At 46.0% G+C, this 16,802-nt stretch overlaps 1 protein-coding gene and 1 long non-coding RNA gene across 6 annotated transcripts in view; both read left to right on the forward strand.

Moving 5' to 3' along the window:
* LOC144318297 (uncharacterized) overlaps positions 1 to 3,308 on the forward strand; it is a 44,102-nt gene extending 40,794 nt beyond the window's left edge. For 3 of the 5 annotated variants that reach the window (XR_013384154.1, XR_013384150.1, XR_013384153.1), the window contains one exon: positions 2,581 to 3,307. This is a non-coding gene — a long non-coding RNA (uncharacterized LOC144318297). Of the gene's footprint in view, positions 1 to 2,580 lie in introns of all 5 variants that reach the window. The other 2 variants (XR_013384151.1, XR_013384152.1) reach the window with 2 other exon arrangements.
* A 5,631-nt stretch (positions 3,309 to 8,939) lies between these two features.
* ST6GALNAC5 (ST6 N-acetylgalactosaminide alpha-2,6-sialyltransferase 5) overlaps positions 8,940 to 16,802 on the forward strand; it is a 170,548-nt gene continuing 162,685 nt past the window's right edge. Inside the window, exons 1-2 of the mRNA XM_077905089.1 lie at positions 8,940 to 9,132; positions 9,772 to 10,020. Of these exons, the coding sequence (XP_077761215.1) occupies positions 9,118 to 9,132; positions 9,772 to 10,020 (264 nt within the window). The 5' untranslated portion in view covers positions 8,940 to 9,117. The remainder of the gene's footprint in view (positions 9,133 to 9,771; positions 10,021 to 16,802) is intronic.

Genomic DNA, 16,802 nt, shown 5'->3' on the forward strand with positions numbered 1-16,802 from the left:
CTCAATCGGTTAAGCATCTGCCTTTGGCTCAAGTTATGATCCCAGGAGGGCCCCACGCTGGGGCCCCTTAGGGGGGAATCTGCTTCTCCTTCTTCCTCTGCCCCTGCTCGGGTGCTCACTCTTTCTCTCTCTCACTCTCTCTCTGTCAAATAAATAAAATCCTTTAAAACAAAACAAAACAAAACAAAACAAAATCATCACAACCTCTAAAGGAGAACTTCCATGTGTGGCAGCCCTGCCCATACCTCCTGCCTTTGCCGCCTCGGTGCCCTGGGGACCTGAAGCTCCAGCACCTGCAGGCCTCTGCCTGAGGGGCTGTCCCTGCCTCCAGAGCCTGCCTGCTTTGCCACCTGCACAGCAGGCGGCATGTGCCAGGGAATCTGCGCCCCCAGCTCCGCACCCAGCGCAGCCCTCACCCGACGGCACAGCGCTGGTCCCTGGGCCTCCAGCTGGAATAACCCCTGCCCGAGCTCTGCAGCAGCAGAACGTCCCCCGTGGGACTGAGCCCCACTTGGCTTACAGGGGTAACTTGTTGGATGATGTGCCACTTATTGGCTGCCTTCCCCTCCTGTGCCACTTCCCTGCTCCCCCGATGGGGTCTCCTTCACCTGCCAAAGCAGCAACACTTGCACGTGGATCCTTATCCCAGGGAACGCTTCCGACGAGAACCCAAACTAAGACAAGATGTAAGCCGTCTTTTATTATTACGCTTTGTCGTTTTGAAATATGGCCAGAATCATACACACTATTTTGCATGGAAAAAAAACATGGCTTTGTATTTATAAATCCTCTTCTGCATAGTTAGGATTTGATCCACTTTAGCCATTATAACATAATACCTGCCTAAGAATTTCTCGCATCCATCCGACCCACGCTGCTCCAGCTGAAGATTTTTCTCCCTCACCCGGATTTCCACAACTTGATCCCGGCTGCTCTCTCTGGCTCAAGTCTTTCCCCCGACAAATCCATCCTTCTCACCATCTCCAGAGACAGCCACTAGAAAGTAATTCTGACCAGACCCCTCTCAGCCCAAACAGCACTATTGTGCAAATTTTAAAAGGCTTCTGTGACTTACAACACCCTACTTCTAGCTAATGGAAAATTGCTGCACTACTCTGGTGCCTGTAGAGCAAGGTGCTCGATGGTCATTTTCAAGCAAATTGACAAAATAATACACAAATCTGCAGTGTCTATGCTGTGTGCTGCCCACTTAAATGTGTGTCCTTTTGCACTGCACGACCTCTACGACAGTACAGAACCACCCTGGTTCTGAAGACTCCCTGCCTCACCCACAAACTCCTCATCTGTACCTAGTGCACAGCATGGGGCACCGTGTTGCCATGCTTTTGTTTACGCTGTCCTCTCTGCCTGGGGACACTGACCTTCTCCTAGCCTGTTTCTAGTGATTCTTTAAAACCAACTGAGCATTTCCCTTTGCCAGAAATCATAGCTGAACAACTCTCATATAGTCACCTGTGCCTTGTCTGTGTCCTCTCTAATTTTTCATTTATTTTTTTTTAAGATTTTATTTATTTATTCATGAGAGACACAGAAAGAGAGGCAGAGACACAGGCAGAGGGAGGAGAAGCAGGCTCCATGCAGGGAGCCTGATGCGGGACTCGATCTGGAGAATCCAGGATCAAGCCCTGCAGCCAAAGGCAGATGCTCAACCGCTGAGCCAGCCAGGCGTCCCTCTAATTCTTCATTTATAACTCAATTTTTACACTTCACACACTGGGTTATAGTTAGCTGCTCACAGGTTTGCCTGCTGCAGTGAGGGCTGCGCCTTTCCCCTCTTTGCACCTGCAGCATCCAGTGGAAGAGTGGCCCAGAGTCAGATCAGAGAGAAAACGGTGGAGTGTGGAATGTGGACATTATGAGGGGAAAACAAACCAAATGCACTCAGACAGACCTGGCCAACTCTTGATCAACCGTTTTCTAGCCATGTCACCCCGGCAAGTGATCTCACATCTCTATAGCTCAGCTTCCTTGCTGGTAAAAGGGAGGTGACATCATTACAGGTTAAATAAGCCAACGCGTAGAATTTTTTTTTCCAATGCGTAGAACTAACATTATGCCTGGTGGTGGGTACGCAATACATCTTTATTATTTTTATTGTAAGTTCAATAAACTTGAGAATGGATGTCCCTCCCTTTATACCAGCCAGGCAGTCCGCTATGAAAAACATACTTCCTGTTTGATCCAACTGTATCATCAGAATGGTGGTGAACACTCTGCATATGTCAGTAGATTTTCTCTACACAACCACTCTCTGCTAGAAATGTTTTATTATTGGCTTCCTACAAATGAGGAGACCGGAAAGAGTGATCTGTGGCTTGCTTTTGGTCACAGGTAAGTGAAGAGTCAGAGGCTGCACCAAATCTGGCCCATGTGGTTCCAAGCTGGTGCTTCTAACTGAGCTAACGAGGAGGAACCTGGCAGCCCCACTGCAGGCTCGGAGAGTGGGGGATGCGGGTGGACAGGGCGAGCCGTGGAAAGGGAACGCGACATAGAGCAGCTTGTTCAAAGGCTCCGCTCACTGACCATAAATACCGTAAATTCAAGGAATTTTTTTTTCAGCTAGGTTGAAGTGCTCCTGTGCAGAAGGGCAAGAGATGAGATGAAAAGGGAACAGTGGACACATGGTAAAGGAAGGATCCTGGGTGCTACGCAAGGATTTCTTTATCTTGAAAACTCTCTAAAAGCAAAGAGACATTGAAAGGACGGATCACAGCAGGAGCTGACAAGGATGTGGAACAAACTGCGCTCTCATTCACCGTTAGGGAGAATACAAAGTGGTACAACCACTATGGAAAATGGTTCGGCAGTTTCTCCTAATGTGAACCCTACAACTGTCGCAGGACCCAACCATTGTTCTCCCAGGTATTCACGTGAGAAAAATGAAACTATGTATGTACAAAAAGACAAGAATGGTCTTAGTATCTTCATTTCTAAGAGCCCCCAATCGGAAACAAACCAAATGTTCCTTAATAGGAGAATGGATAAAAACAATTGTGCTGTTTTCGGACCATAAAATAGTAATAAAACGGACTAGGCTACGAAGGCATGCAAAACATGGATAAACCTTAAACTATTTTGCTACGTGACAGAGATCAGACTAAAAGGCACGCACTGTGTGTTTTCCTTTATATTAAGTTTTAGAATCGACCAAGTTAATCCATAGTGATAAAAATCAGAACAATGTTTGCTTGTTTGCTTCTGGGGCGGGATTAGCACAACTTGAAAAGAAGCATGAAGGTAGTCTCTGAAATGATGGAGATGATCTAGATCTTCACAGTGGTGGTGGTTAATGGGTGCAAAGTGCGATCAAAACTCAACTGTATACTCAGATTTTGTGTATTTTATTGCATGTGAAATATATCTTGAGAAAATAAAAGTAGCAAAAAAAAAAAAAAAAAAAAAAAAAACCAGATCACAAAACCCAAAACCAGGGACTGCCTTTGGCTGTATTACTTACAGGTTAGGTGTAAACTATACTCTTATAAATCATACCTGTTTAGAGTTCAGTAGAAGAACTTGGCTATGGAACTCTTAAGAAGCTTCTCTTCATTCGTTCTTTAACAAACGGTATTTGTAAAAAAAAAAACAAAAACGGTATTTGTTTTTTAAAAAATATTTACTGGGATGCCTGGGTGGCTCAGTGGTTGAGCGTCTGCCTTCGACTCAGGGCCTGATTCCAGGGTCCTGGGATTGAGTCCCACATCGGGCTCCCTGCATGGAGCCTGCTTCTCCCTCTGCCTGTGTCTCTGCCTCTCTCTCTGTCTCTCATGAATAAATAAAATCTTTAAAAAAAATAAAAATAAAAAAATAAAAAAATATTTACTTAGCTCAGGGCTACCACTCAGGATCTGGGCAACTGGACAAATGAGTCTCAGCACCTCAGTTCACTCGTCTGTGAAATGAGGAGAGTACCTACCTCACGGGGTTGTTGTGGGGACTAAAGGAGAAAGTATATGTGAAACTCTTAGACTTAGTGCTTGCACATGGTGAGGGTTAAATAAATGTTGGTGATTAATATTATTACACTCAGTTATGTACCAGGCTTATAGTATATAAACAGGAATATGACATAGTTCCAATTCTAGAAAATTTATGATGTAGAAGAAGGGATGAACAGTAAACACATAAATAAATATGCTTGATCACAGAATTCCAAAAGTGCTTTGAGTACATAAATGACTGACTGTCTTGAAATGGAAAATCCATTCAAAATGAAAATAATCAGCCACCTACACCAAACTGAGGTCAGATAGTCCTTTATTGTTTTTCAGTATTATTATTGTAATGATGCCTCCTGTTGTTGGCATCTGAAATTTGGAGCTCCCAGGGCTCAGGCCCGTGACCTTTATTCTTTTGTGTCCTGGTTCATTCCTAGGTGACCTCATCCTTTGATGAACTGTGACGCTGAGCTCATGCCCCTGAGCCCAGCATCATGCCTGAACTCCCATGTATAGGAGTACATCTAAATCTAAATTCTCCGTTCTTGGCCACCCCAAACTGCTTTTCCCACAGTGCTCCCCATCTTGGAAAGAGCAGCTCCATTCTCCCAGCTGCCTTCCCTGGCCTGCTTCCTTTCCTTTACTCGTATTTCACAGCCACTAGTAAGCAAATCCTGAAACCAGTTATTCCTAAAAGCACAACGACGATGTCCTTCTACCTAGACTACTACAATAGCTTCCTAAGGGATCACACTACTTCCACTCTTGCTCCCCCAGAACTATTCTCAGGACAGTAGCCAGGTGACCTTTCCAAAGCATCAAGGATCCATGGTGTTCCTCTGCTTTAAACCCTCCAGCGGGTTTCCTTCACTCTGTCCATTTCATGGCCTCTGAGGCCAGAGACGATCTGCCCCTGGACTATCTCTCTGCCCTCCTCCCCTACCCCTCTCTCTTCTTGCTTCCCTTCTCCAGCCACACCAACCTCCTTGTGGTCTCTTCAGTATACCCATCAGCTCTTACCTCATGGCCTTTGTACATGCTGTTCCTTCTACCCTCCAGATAGCCTCATGGATCCTTCCTGACTTTATTCCAATCTCTGCTCAAACACGAGCATCCTAACTAAAACAGCACATACACTCCCACCCAGGCTCTAACCGCTTTTTTCCCTAGTGCCTGACGTTCTGTCTTATTGGTTTATTACCCTAGCTTGACTAAAAGCCTTATGGGGCAGAGCCCTTGCATGTTTTGGTCACAATCCCAGGGCCTAGAAGGGTACCTGACACATAGTGGATCCTCAGTTGATGTTTGATGGATGAATGGATACCTATTAACTTATGGAGAGTTTCACAGTTTACAAAGCAGTCACATGCACAGCACCTTAACAAGCCTTCTACCCATGTGTGGGGTAGGCACTGTTCTATGCGTCTCACAGTCTGCTTACCGTTTTTAAAGTCCCTCATTCAAGGTCATGCAGCCCGGTCTTTCACCTTCGAACCCAGTTTATTAATCGTAATCATAAAATATTAGTAACGATAGGGAACAGTCTGTTAGTACTCCTCTTGACTCTTGTAGTATCTCGTTTAACACATCTTTGAGGTACGTACTCTTATGATAGCCGTTTTACAGATGAAGAAACCAAGTTACTGACCCAACCAAGGTCCCAGAGCTGGTAGTGGTAAAGTCAGAATCTGGATCCTGGACACTTGACTCCAAGGACTAATCCTCAACCCACTAGCCCACTAGGCACAGCCTGTGAAGTGAAAAGAAGTAAACTGGGGCGGGGGGGAAACAAATGGACAAGTATTACATTTGTTCTAGGACTTTCTACCATTCTTAGGCTTTCTGCTTTTGTAGCATTTAGCAAAACTTTTCTTTCTTTAAGACCATAAGGTGTGAAGCAGTTGTATCTCAAATGCAGTTTACACGATGTTGTTTTCTGCTTTTCATCCATCTTTGAAATGTTCAAAACACTTGTTCACTTGTTTCTGTATGGAGAGGTCACTTAGGAACCAAGGGCAGGGCTCAGAGGTTCCCAACAGTTTGTCCTTCTGCCTCCTTCAGTAGCTTCGTGGTGCCTTTGTGGCCAAGTGCACAGGTTGGTGTTCCCTCTGAGCTTCAGATTTCGCCTCCTCCTCCTCGCCCCATGACATGCCTTGTTTCATAAGTTCTCGCCTTCAGTTTATTACATAACCTACATTGTGGAACGCTCAATTTCTTTTCTCTTCCTTTCCTTTCTTTTTTTTTTTTCAAAAGTAGGAATCTATTTGATTGGATGTGATGGCACCGGAGGCAGAAATGTGGCAAAATTTTAAGTGGTGAGAAATCTATCTCAACTACCTGGATTTTGAGAAACAAATTGTGATTCCCCGATTCACTTTGTATTGAACTGGACACGTTAGATGAACTAAAATAGCTTTATTGGCTTGTTTTCTTGTCTCCAGGTCAAGCAAGTGTCTGCAAGGGCTGCCTATTTTCTTCCCTTTCCGGATATTCAAAGTATTAGCTTAAAAGTGTGCATGAAGTTACACAAACACAGGCGGGTACCTTTAGAATATCAAACCCCTTAGATCTTAAATAAGCAAGCACTCAGAAGCTGAAAACGAATCAAGTACTTTAATTGTGTCCTGGTTAGTTCTTTATAACATAAAGGTTCATAGCATTTATCTGGGAAGAGACTGAGTTCCCTCAGAGCAGCGCATAATTTATTTATCCAGGTATCCCCAACATCTGGAACATAGTAGGTGCTTAACATGGGTAGGCACTTGATAAATATATGTTGAAGCTCAGTACTGTCTTTTATTGCCTACTTACAGACGTGTCTGGCATACTTTCTGTGCACACACACACAAACATACACACCCTAGGTTGTGTGTATGTATCCAAGGGGAGAGGATCCGTGTCTTATTCATCTCTGCATTCCCTAATATAGAACCACCAGATAGCAGGTGATAATGAAATGATCACTGAACTGAACAGCCCAAGGATTTTAACTTCTATTATTTGTTTCATCTGTCCTTCCCCCGCCCCCACCTTGTCCTTTTGGCTCTCAGGTCAGACGGCCTAAAACCATCACATCCATCTAATCAAGTACTTGAAAGCTAGAGACCTTGAAATTATTTAAATCAAGTCCAGAATTACATTTTTAAATTTACTCCGGCCATCCCATAAGTAGATTTAGCAACTAACTAACTGCCATCCCATGAGGGAAAAAAAAAAAAAAAAAAAGCCTAAGCCTAAGCCTAATGAATGTGGTCAGACATACCGTGTAACAGATGTCCAACGTGCTGCCATGAGCTTAAATCATAAATACGATGGCTCTGTTTGGCATAGCAAAATATATTAGAAGTGTTTTATCGGCCACTGGGCAACTTGCTAGATGGAAGGGGAATGGTCCTGAAAAATGCAGGAGCTCCGTCTAGTAGCATCTCAGAAGGAGCCCTGGAGAAACACAGATAATCTGTTTGCGATGATTCATCAAGTTGGTCCTTTGTTTCCCTAATTTGAGTGTCAAGTGCAACCATACTATAAAGAATTGCCAAGACCCGATAAGATTCTCTTCTGGCTGCTGCTTTTCCTGCCCTAACAACTGGTACTATTCATGCCTAAAGCACAAATTGAATAAATAGCTTCAAGGCTGGCAATGTAGGACCCTGTTTTGATTTTTTTTTTTTGGTTTTTCCTTAAAAGGCTAAATCCTATGTGTGTCTTGCCTTCCCCCAAACACATTGCACTGACAGTCACTGTTGTACCAGTAATTTCAACTTTTTAAATACTAAGTATGGAAGGATGCCTCATAAGTTAAAAATAGTTTCCTGTTGTATCATCAGTGGAGCAATGGATTACTGAAGATTAAAAAATGATTGTAATGCCTTTTTTGGCCTTGAGAAAGCTCTTATTGTGCCTATGGTTCAGTTGGCCTGCTCGTCATTTCCATGTTAATGTAATCTTTAACATTCCTCTGCTACAGGTGAGGTGTTAAGGAATACTCGAAGACAACTATCCTCGCAGAGCAGTTTCACAAGAAATATGTTTCTAACTAAATTAGACATTTAACAAAGGCCATTTGTGATTCAACTCAGTGGGGGGGGAGGGATGTCCTTACAACAATCTAGTGATGTGGACTTCCCAACACGAAACAATGATTTTTAAGAAATTGTAATCAATGTTCCAAATATGAAATTATGTAAAAAAAAAAGTGAAATTATGTGCTGTCAATGCAGTACAGACCAATGGGAGAAGACCACCAAAGTCCCCAGGAGTCTTCACGAATAAGCAGTAAGCAGTTTTCTCTCCAGCAGCCAGAAATCTTGTCTTACAATTCCGAAGAATCTACAGGTCCGGTGGATCGTGTGGCTATGACGTGCTGAATGTTTCTAACACTTGAAAATCATTTAGGGGAATGCCAGGAACCTCAGAGTCCCGACAGAAACCTAAATCGTGGTGTTCCAAACGAGTCAGTGAATGAAATCGTGTGGACGGAAATGTGGATTATCAGGGTTGCACGCGAGTAAGCGGATCTAAAAAAGTAAAAAAAAAAAAAAAAAAATAGAGGAGGATTTCAGAAAGCCTACACTCTGGACATCCGAAACCATAACGTTTTGGAAACATCATCTCCCGACACCTCTCCCCGGGCTGCGGATACAAATGCAAAACCGACGCCTGGGGAGGGTCACCGACGACCCGGGGGCGGTGGACTCGCTGTTTTTATCAGAATTACAAAAAGAGGATGGAGTTTGCAAACCTCCCCAGGGCTCTCCTTCCTTTCCACTCGATGACTTCACGGAGGATCAATAAGCCCTCGGCCCGATCGGTGGGTACGGAGGCGCGGTTCACTCTCCCAGAAATTCCACCGGGCTGAGAAGATGCTTATTTGGGGGCGAGGAGGGGGGCGGGGTGGGGGGAGCTGCAGAGGTCTCTAGGACCCAGCAGGCGGCGGCAGGCGGCAGTTGTGTAGATCGCGGAGACACTACGAGGGTCCGGTTCAGTTTTAATTCGGTCTCTGGTCTCCGCGAGCGCCGCCTGCTCGGGTCCCGCCGCCGCCGCGCCCCCGCCCCCGCCCGCGCCCCCGCCCGCGCCCCCGCGCGCCATGGACGCCCTCCAAGAAAAAGTGGCTCTGGACGCGCGCGCCTGAGGACCCCCCACGCAGGAGGTGCCCACCATGAAGACCCTGATGGTGAGGCATTTGTGGCAACTCCTCCGGGCAGAGGCGGGGACCCCGGGACGCGCGGCCCCGGGGCGGCGGCGGCGGGGGGGGGCGCACCGGAGAGCCCCGGGGGTGCCTCGCCCCGCGCAGCCGGCGCGCCTGGTTGCAAAGGGACAACTTTCCACCTGCTCCGCGTCCCCCCCCCCGCCCCCGCGGGGTCCTCGGGCGCCGCCTGGCTCGGAACTCGGGCTGCCGGTGCTCCTGGATGTCGGGGAGGTCTGGGGAGCCTGCGGGAGCCTGCGGGAGCCCGCGGGGGCTGGGGATGCAGCGGGGAGCGCGGCGGGCACCCCCAAAGCGAGCAACAGCCTGGCAACAACTAAGAGGGGCGGGGACGCAGGGGCTGGGGGCCGGGGGACACCTTGGCAGACTTTCTGGGCTTTCCTGGGTCGCAAACTTGCACGGAGCGCCGCAAGGGCAGGGCGCGGGGGCCGGGGGTTCCGGCAGCCGAGCCCGGGGGCGCCCTCTAGAGCCTGCGCTCCGCCGCGGGGTGGGCGCTCGGGGGCGGCCCCTGGCGTGGGCGCGGGACCCTCCCTCCGGGCCGCGGCCGGGTCGCGCGTGTCCCCGCCGGCGGGCCCTGAGCGGCTCTCCCGTGCTCTCGCCCGCCCGCAGCGCCACGGTCTGGCTGTGTGCTTGGCGCTCACCACCATGTGCACCAGCTTGTTGCTCGTGTACAGCAGCCTCGGCGGCCAGAGGGAGCGGCCCCCGCAGCGGCGGCAGCAGCAGCAGCAGCAGCAGCAGCAGGAGGCAGCCGGCAGCGCGCCCCCGGCGGCGGACAGCAGCCCCCCCCCCCGGGCCCCGGCCCCGGCCCCCGCCGCGCCGCGGCCGCTGGACGGATACCTCGGCGTGAGGGACCGCAAGGTGACAGCTCGCTCGCCGGCGCGCACGCCACCCCGCCCGGGGATCCCGCGCACCTGAGCCTGCCCCTTTCCCGGGGCTGGGCGGCGCCGTGAGTAGGTGCCCCCTGCGGAGGCTGGACCGCGCGGGTGCGCACCCTCCGGGGGGCGGGCGTGGGGCCTGCTGGCTGGGAATCCCCGTTGGGAGGCGGAGGTATAAAGTTTTTCGGGGCATGGGGGGTGAGATGCGTGCACCCAGCGCCCCCATTTGCTAACTGGAACGTGCAAGTGGAGCCCGCCGGTCCCCACAATTGCAGCGGCGGGGGGCGCAGGGCGGCGGGGAGGCGGGTGCAGGCTCCTTGCAGCGCGGGGCTGGGCCGCCGAGGCGCGCGCGGGCGGGGAGGGCGCGGGGAGGGCGCGGGGAGGGCGCAGCCGGGCCCCGCCGAGGGCTGGAGCTGCTGGAAGCTTCCGCTCCCCTCCCGGCCTCGGATGGCCCCGGGCGCCCCCAGCCTCGGGGAGCGGGGCCCTGCAGGCGCCCCCCAGGGCTTGCACTGCCTCGAAACTCACCGCTCAGGGCCTGTCTTTCTCTGCCTTCCGAGAAGCCGTTGCATGGCTTGGCTAATAATTAATTAGATGAATTTAAAAAAAAAAAAAAAGCCTCTTCCCTCCTCCCTCCCCCCCCCCCCCAATAGCAAATCTCAGGTTTCAGGGTGCTAAGCTCCGGGAGAATTCTAATCAAGTCTCCTGATTCTGGAAATGATAATAATAATAATGATGATTGTAATACAGTTTAAATATATTCCCCATTTATATATATATATATATATTTCCCATTATCTGAAGCTGCTAATATGCTTTTATTAAAACCCACTTCCACTCTGTATCTGCTCTATGAAGGTTAGGGGATTTCTTGAAACTACCTAGCTGTCTTGCCTTTTATATGACCGGATGTTATGCTTGTGGACCAAAGTAACATTTAAGCAGGTGGTCCTTCTGCGGGAAAAGATGGGCCTTCCCTTGCATGGAAAAGCCCCAACTTTTTTTTGAAGTGGCGATCAAAAGATTTCCACTCGTGTGTGTCATGCATATGGCAGAAAGGATCTGGGGAAGGTAAAAAAAAAAAAAAAAAAAAAAGGAATTTAAGGGAGGCCTCAGCTGTTCAGGGTCCTTGAATGCTTGTGGAAGAAAACCATACCATGAAATGTGGGTGGGTGGAAGGAGAGATAGACCAATAGGTATAATGTACAAGAAATACAAGGTATAAAACAGGGCAGAAATGAGAAGGATCACTGCCCTGGAAGGTTTAAGGAAATTCTGTCTCTGAAAAGGTAGACTTTGCCCTGGGGACAACTTGGGGAAAGCAGAAAAGAGGAAGGGATTTCATTAGGAAGTGATTCAGGGAGTGGGGAGGGGGCTGGTTAAAATCAAAAGTAGAGAGGATCATCAGCTTTACAGTAAAAGCTTCACTTTTCTCCTTAAGATGTCGATCGATGACCTTCTTTGTATCTCTCTGTGCGAGCAACCTATATGGGCTGGAGTTCCAGAAAAGTTTAGACCATCTGCTTCCGACTGTGATGTTTATGTGTAACTGGTATATGATGAATATATTGGACTTGGTGGATTTTCATGGCTGATGTTTAGTGGAAATGGCCAAATAGCACTTGTGAGGCTTGATTAATGGAGCGTCAAAAGGGAAATTTGCTGAAAGTTTGGATCTGCCTTTGGGAAGGTATTCTAATATTTTCCTTCCTGTGTTCTCCTGCTGGACAGGCAGCAGCTAAGAATATTGACAGCATAAGGCACAATACGATGCCCTCATGTTTGATTTCAGAACAGTGTTTATTCACACAAATATATTGGATTCCATTGTCAATGTATCAGAGCGTTATTTCATTAAAATGAAAAACAGCCTTTTTTGAAAGGAATGTCAAAATCTGTATGAGAATCAAGATAATCTATAGTAAAGGGTTTTATAAACTGTGAAGTGTTAATATGGATGATAAATATGTGTGAAAGCCCTTGGAATTCTTCGCAGGGATTTATAAATGTGACCAGGAAGGTTTTTGCATCTAATTAATACCAGCGGAATTCTTTCTTAGAAAACCGAAGTGTCATCAGATTCCATACTCAAATGATTCAACAGTTTGCCCATCCCAAGCAAAAGAACAAATGCAAATCTCAGAATCTATGCCTTCTCTCTAGACATTATCCCGATTGTCCCACTGAGTTACATGTGAACTTCCACTCAAGCTGCCATCACTTCCCTGCTACTATTTAACCGGCTGGAAATTGGGTGAAGTTTTCATTTCTGATGGCTTAGAGGGAGGTGCCTGTGGGGTTTATGTACTCTTCAGAAGTTGCTGTTTACTTAGGTTTACTTGGAATCTTCTTAAAGTGTTGTTTAGGCAGAGGTGGCAATTTGTTAGAATATTGCTAGGATTTTTTTTTTCTGGATTAACAGGGGAGGGTAAGAAATCAAAGACTTTCTGTTCTGATTATGTTGCTAGATGATACTGCTTTATTTTTCACTCTCATATCAGGCCTCAGAAAAATTATAGGATGTGCTGAATGTGATGACCACCAAGCCATATGCTACTGCGTATTGGAGCAGAATTCCAACAGACTTTTTATTTGCTGTTGATTTACAGAATCTGGAGAGAGTTCCGATACCATTCAGGAAAATGTGCGCATCTCCGTGGCTGGAGGTCCCAAAGTCTGATAAATATGTAGTGTTTATGTTCAGTTACATGATGGTATTAACATTATAACTCTAAGATTAAATTCAACAGGTGGTCCTAATCCCCAGCACCTGAATTTCTCAAATTACAGCCTGTCTGCAATGATAGTCTTGTCTCATACGGCTGCAGACTAAATTACTGTTGAGATTAAATCACTATGTGCTTTTGTTGAAAGACATGCTGCAAGTCAAGCCAGTGATGAGCAATGTGTGTTGAAGCTTAAAATATCACTTTCCGTGGTCATATTCTCTACTTCCTCGTTCACAAACGATGTGAGCTGAAATTGTAATTCCAGTGTGACTAAGTGAAGGCTACTTGGAGTTTCTTGTGATAATGAAGACATTTCCTTTTCTGTTAGATGGATTCTTTCTCTTCATTTCCAGCCCTTTTCCCCAGCCCTTTTCCCACAAACGTTTCACCAACTCGTTTCAATCGTGCTCATGTCTGCCGCTGCAGCTGCTGTGTCTGTATCCTGCCCTTTCTGTTCTGGTCCCCAGTTTTGGAAGCCACTGATTTCTAACCAGATCAGGAGACACAAGCACAGAAGCCAATTTTCATGGCTCTGGAAACCTTCTGTATTTGGAACTACAGCATCATGGATAGCTAAACTAAAGCATGTGTGTGTGCATACCCACATGCGCACACACACACACACACACACACACACACACGGGCGCACACACTAAATCTAGAACCCTTCGGAGAAAAGCTCCAATTCTCCCAGCAGAGCAGAAGGGTGCATGGAGTGTAGTCTGTTTCCAGCCTGGATCTGGTCTGGGTAGATAAAGTCATTTGCCATCTGGTGGACCCTGTGAAATGCAACTACGAGCCGATTCCCATTTGCAGTGGACAGGAGCCCTTATCACAGAAGGCCCACTTGTCACCTGGGCTGCCCTTTTCTAAGATGGCTTATGAAAGAGCAGTGATCAATGGGATCTGAAGCTGAGCCGCTATCTCCTTGCTTCAGTAGTAGCTCCCAGGAATGGATTTTACACGCTTGTCCTTGGTTCTTTCCTTCCTTACGCGCTCAGTTATTCAGACCAAATGGAACTGCTTGGAGGTAACAGCATGTGATGCTATTAATTCGCAGGTGTCCAGCTGGACTGATAGGACAAGTCAATGCAAGAGTTGAAAAACCATTCAAAACCAGAGAAAGGGGCACACGCCATAAAACTTACTTTGGAAGTGTAGCATAAGTATTCTTCCTTTTAAAAAGCATATAAGCTCTCAGATATAACTTCACCCCATTTATTAAACCCTGTTTTACAATATTTGAGGCATCCAATCAACGATAGATAATTTGGATCTCAAATTCAAAGTGAGCTAATTTTCAGCGCTCAAGTGCTACGAAATGTAATCTGCCAATGGTGATGAGACCCTGTTATCACACATCGTCAACCAAAAGGAATTATAAAATGAACTATTTTTCATGGGTGAGGAGTTGCAATAATGTGGTTGCTTCTAACAGGAGAGATGTTCGTATAGCATTTATTATACTAATAACCTCTCTTAATTCTGAGAGCCGGGAGTATTTCTCCAGCTTCCCGAGGAGTAAATGCCAAGATACCCTCATGCCCAAAATCCAGACCACATCTGGAAAATGAGTCTGAGCTGGCTTCCTCTCCACTTCTGGGCATTCTCGCCTCCTTGCTGATCCTTGGAAACTCATTGTGCCTCAGGGCCTTTGCACTTGCTGTTCCGTCTCCCTGGAAGGATCTCGCTGAAGATTTTGTACATGGTTAGTTCCTTCTGGTCATTCAGTCCTCACATCACCTGTCATCTGCTTCTGGACCACACTCTCTAAATAACTCTCTCCTTCATCGTCATTCTCTATCATATTAGCCTGTTTCATTTTCCTTATACTAGTTAACAATATCTGAAAGGATCTTAAAGTTTACTTTTCTATTGTTTTCTCCCCCCCCTCCCCCAGGTAGATTCTAAGTGCTGTGATAGCAAAGTATTTGTACATTGACCAGTTTAACTCCAGGCCTTAGAATAATACCTGACACTTAGCACATAGCACAGATTTATTGAAGGAAAGAAGAAAGCAGAGTATATGGGGAGAGGGGGTTGTGGAGAGGGATAAAGCTGCCTCACCTTATGTGAAGTCCTTTGCCTATAAGACCCACCCGTGCAGTCCCAAGGCCCTGGTATGTCTCATCTTTCCTAATTTGGTTTACTACTACTGCACTACTAGTAATAATAATGGAAGGAAGATGAAGAAATGGTTTAAAAGAGGACTCCTTGGGAATGAGATTTAGGAGTTTCCATTTTAACCGGTTTCCCTTACAACTCGTGTGCACATTAAAGTTTGAGAATCATCATTTGAAGTGTTTTTTAATCATCATATGTGTAGTTCTGTAGCTAATTTGTTTCTGGGTTTTTGAACTACTCATAGCCCTAAGTAAATATTCATTGAAGGCCTAATAGTTGCAAAATTAGGTATTCTGGAGGAAGAACATGGTGCCTACCATCAAAGAATCTTTGATCTAATTGGAGAGAAAAGACAAAGAAGCAAGAGAGGTTAAATAATAAAGCAAGTGCTGAATAATAATATGAAGCCAGGAAACAATAAATCAAGGCACTGACACTAAAAGGGAGGCAATTTCTGTGATCTTTCTCTCTATAAAATAAGTTAAATACTATTATTAGTTTAGAAGCTATAAAACTTTCAAACTAAAATTGCGTTTTTAGCCCTTTTTTAGTATATATGTGTGCATTTGTCCATATATATATATAATATGTGACATGCAACGAATACTTAGTAAACAACTTGAATGGCAAAGCAACTTCAAAGTGGGTAGATTTTAAATTCAAAATATGCAGTCTCTTTATGAGGGTCTTCCGGACTCTTGCAGGGAGCTAACCCTGTTGCCCTGTTCAACTGTTTCTGTCACATGTTAACCATGTTTTCCAAACCAACTCTCATAACTCGTGGTATGATAAATTTGTGTGGGCCACCAGACAGAACGTTTGCCATCAGATCTGTCCTGGAAACATGACATGTACTACAGAGGGGACTTCCCATGACCTTTAGGGTCAGGTGGCAGTGCAATCTAATGCCCATCCTGTGAACGCCGAGATAAGGGAAGATCGGAGAGGAGAAAACACTGTGAAAACCCAAAACCCATCACTAATCAACAAATCATTGAAACCTCCTGCACATCTACTATATACTCTCAGAGCAGCTGTGAAGGATCGTAAGCATCGAAAGACAAGGAATTACTATTTCTTAAATAATATTATTATCCATACCTTGTGAACCTGATTCAAGAGAGAAATCCCTTAGGAGTGAGTTTATGATCAAAAGACTGATAAAAACTTGAGGGTGGAGGATATTTATGAAATGCACTCAGATTCTTCTTCACGAGCTCTTTTAGTCCTAAACTCTTAGTCTAGGCTTGGGACAAATAAATATTTTTATTGCATGCTCTATTCAATAAGGTCTCCCAAATAAAAGTCATAGGCATGCATATTCTTTCAGTTTAGACAGCATATCCACAGGGAAGCCTTCCCTGCCTTGTAGCCCAGGTTAGATCTGAGCTGTATGTTTTGTCTTCATAGCCAGGATCCCATGATAATACTTATTCCCGCTTATTGTTGTTTTTTTTGTCTAAGAGTGTCTGCTTTCCCTGCTCTACAATCAGCTCTTGGAGGCTGGGGCTTTTTTCTTTTTTTCTTTCTTGTCATTGTATTCTCAGCCTTTAATACAATGTCTGATATAGAATGGGTCTTCAGTGAGTATTTGTGGCATAAATGAGTATGTCTATACAAAGATTTTAATTTCTTGTAAACCGAACCCATCTGAAAATTTTCCGACCATTTGGCACTACGTCATAAATATCAGTTTCTCCTGCCACCATTTGTAGTTCTGCAACTATAGCATTTCTGTGTTCTTGTACTAATCGGATCTCTTAAAACATGCTCAGAATTTTGAGCTGGAAGGAAAACTTGACAGTTACCAAAAGGAATTCGGAAGTGCTCGTGTGATTTGCCTCCCATGAGTGGCAAAGCTGGGTCTGTAACGCGGGTCTCTGACACGAATGTCATTACCATAAGGAAAATTCAG

Source organism: Canis aureus, chromosome 8 (assembly GCF_053574225.1).
Source record: "Canis aureus isolate CA01 chromosome 8, VMU_Caureus_v.1.0, whole genome shotgun sequence".
Lineage (NCBI taxonomy): Eukaryota > Metazoa > Chordata > Mammalia > Carnivora > Canidae > Canis > Canis aureus.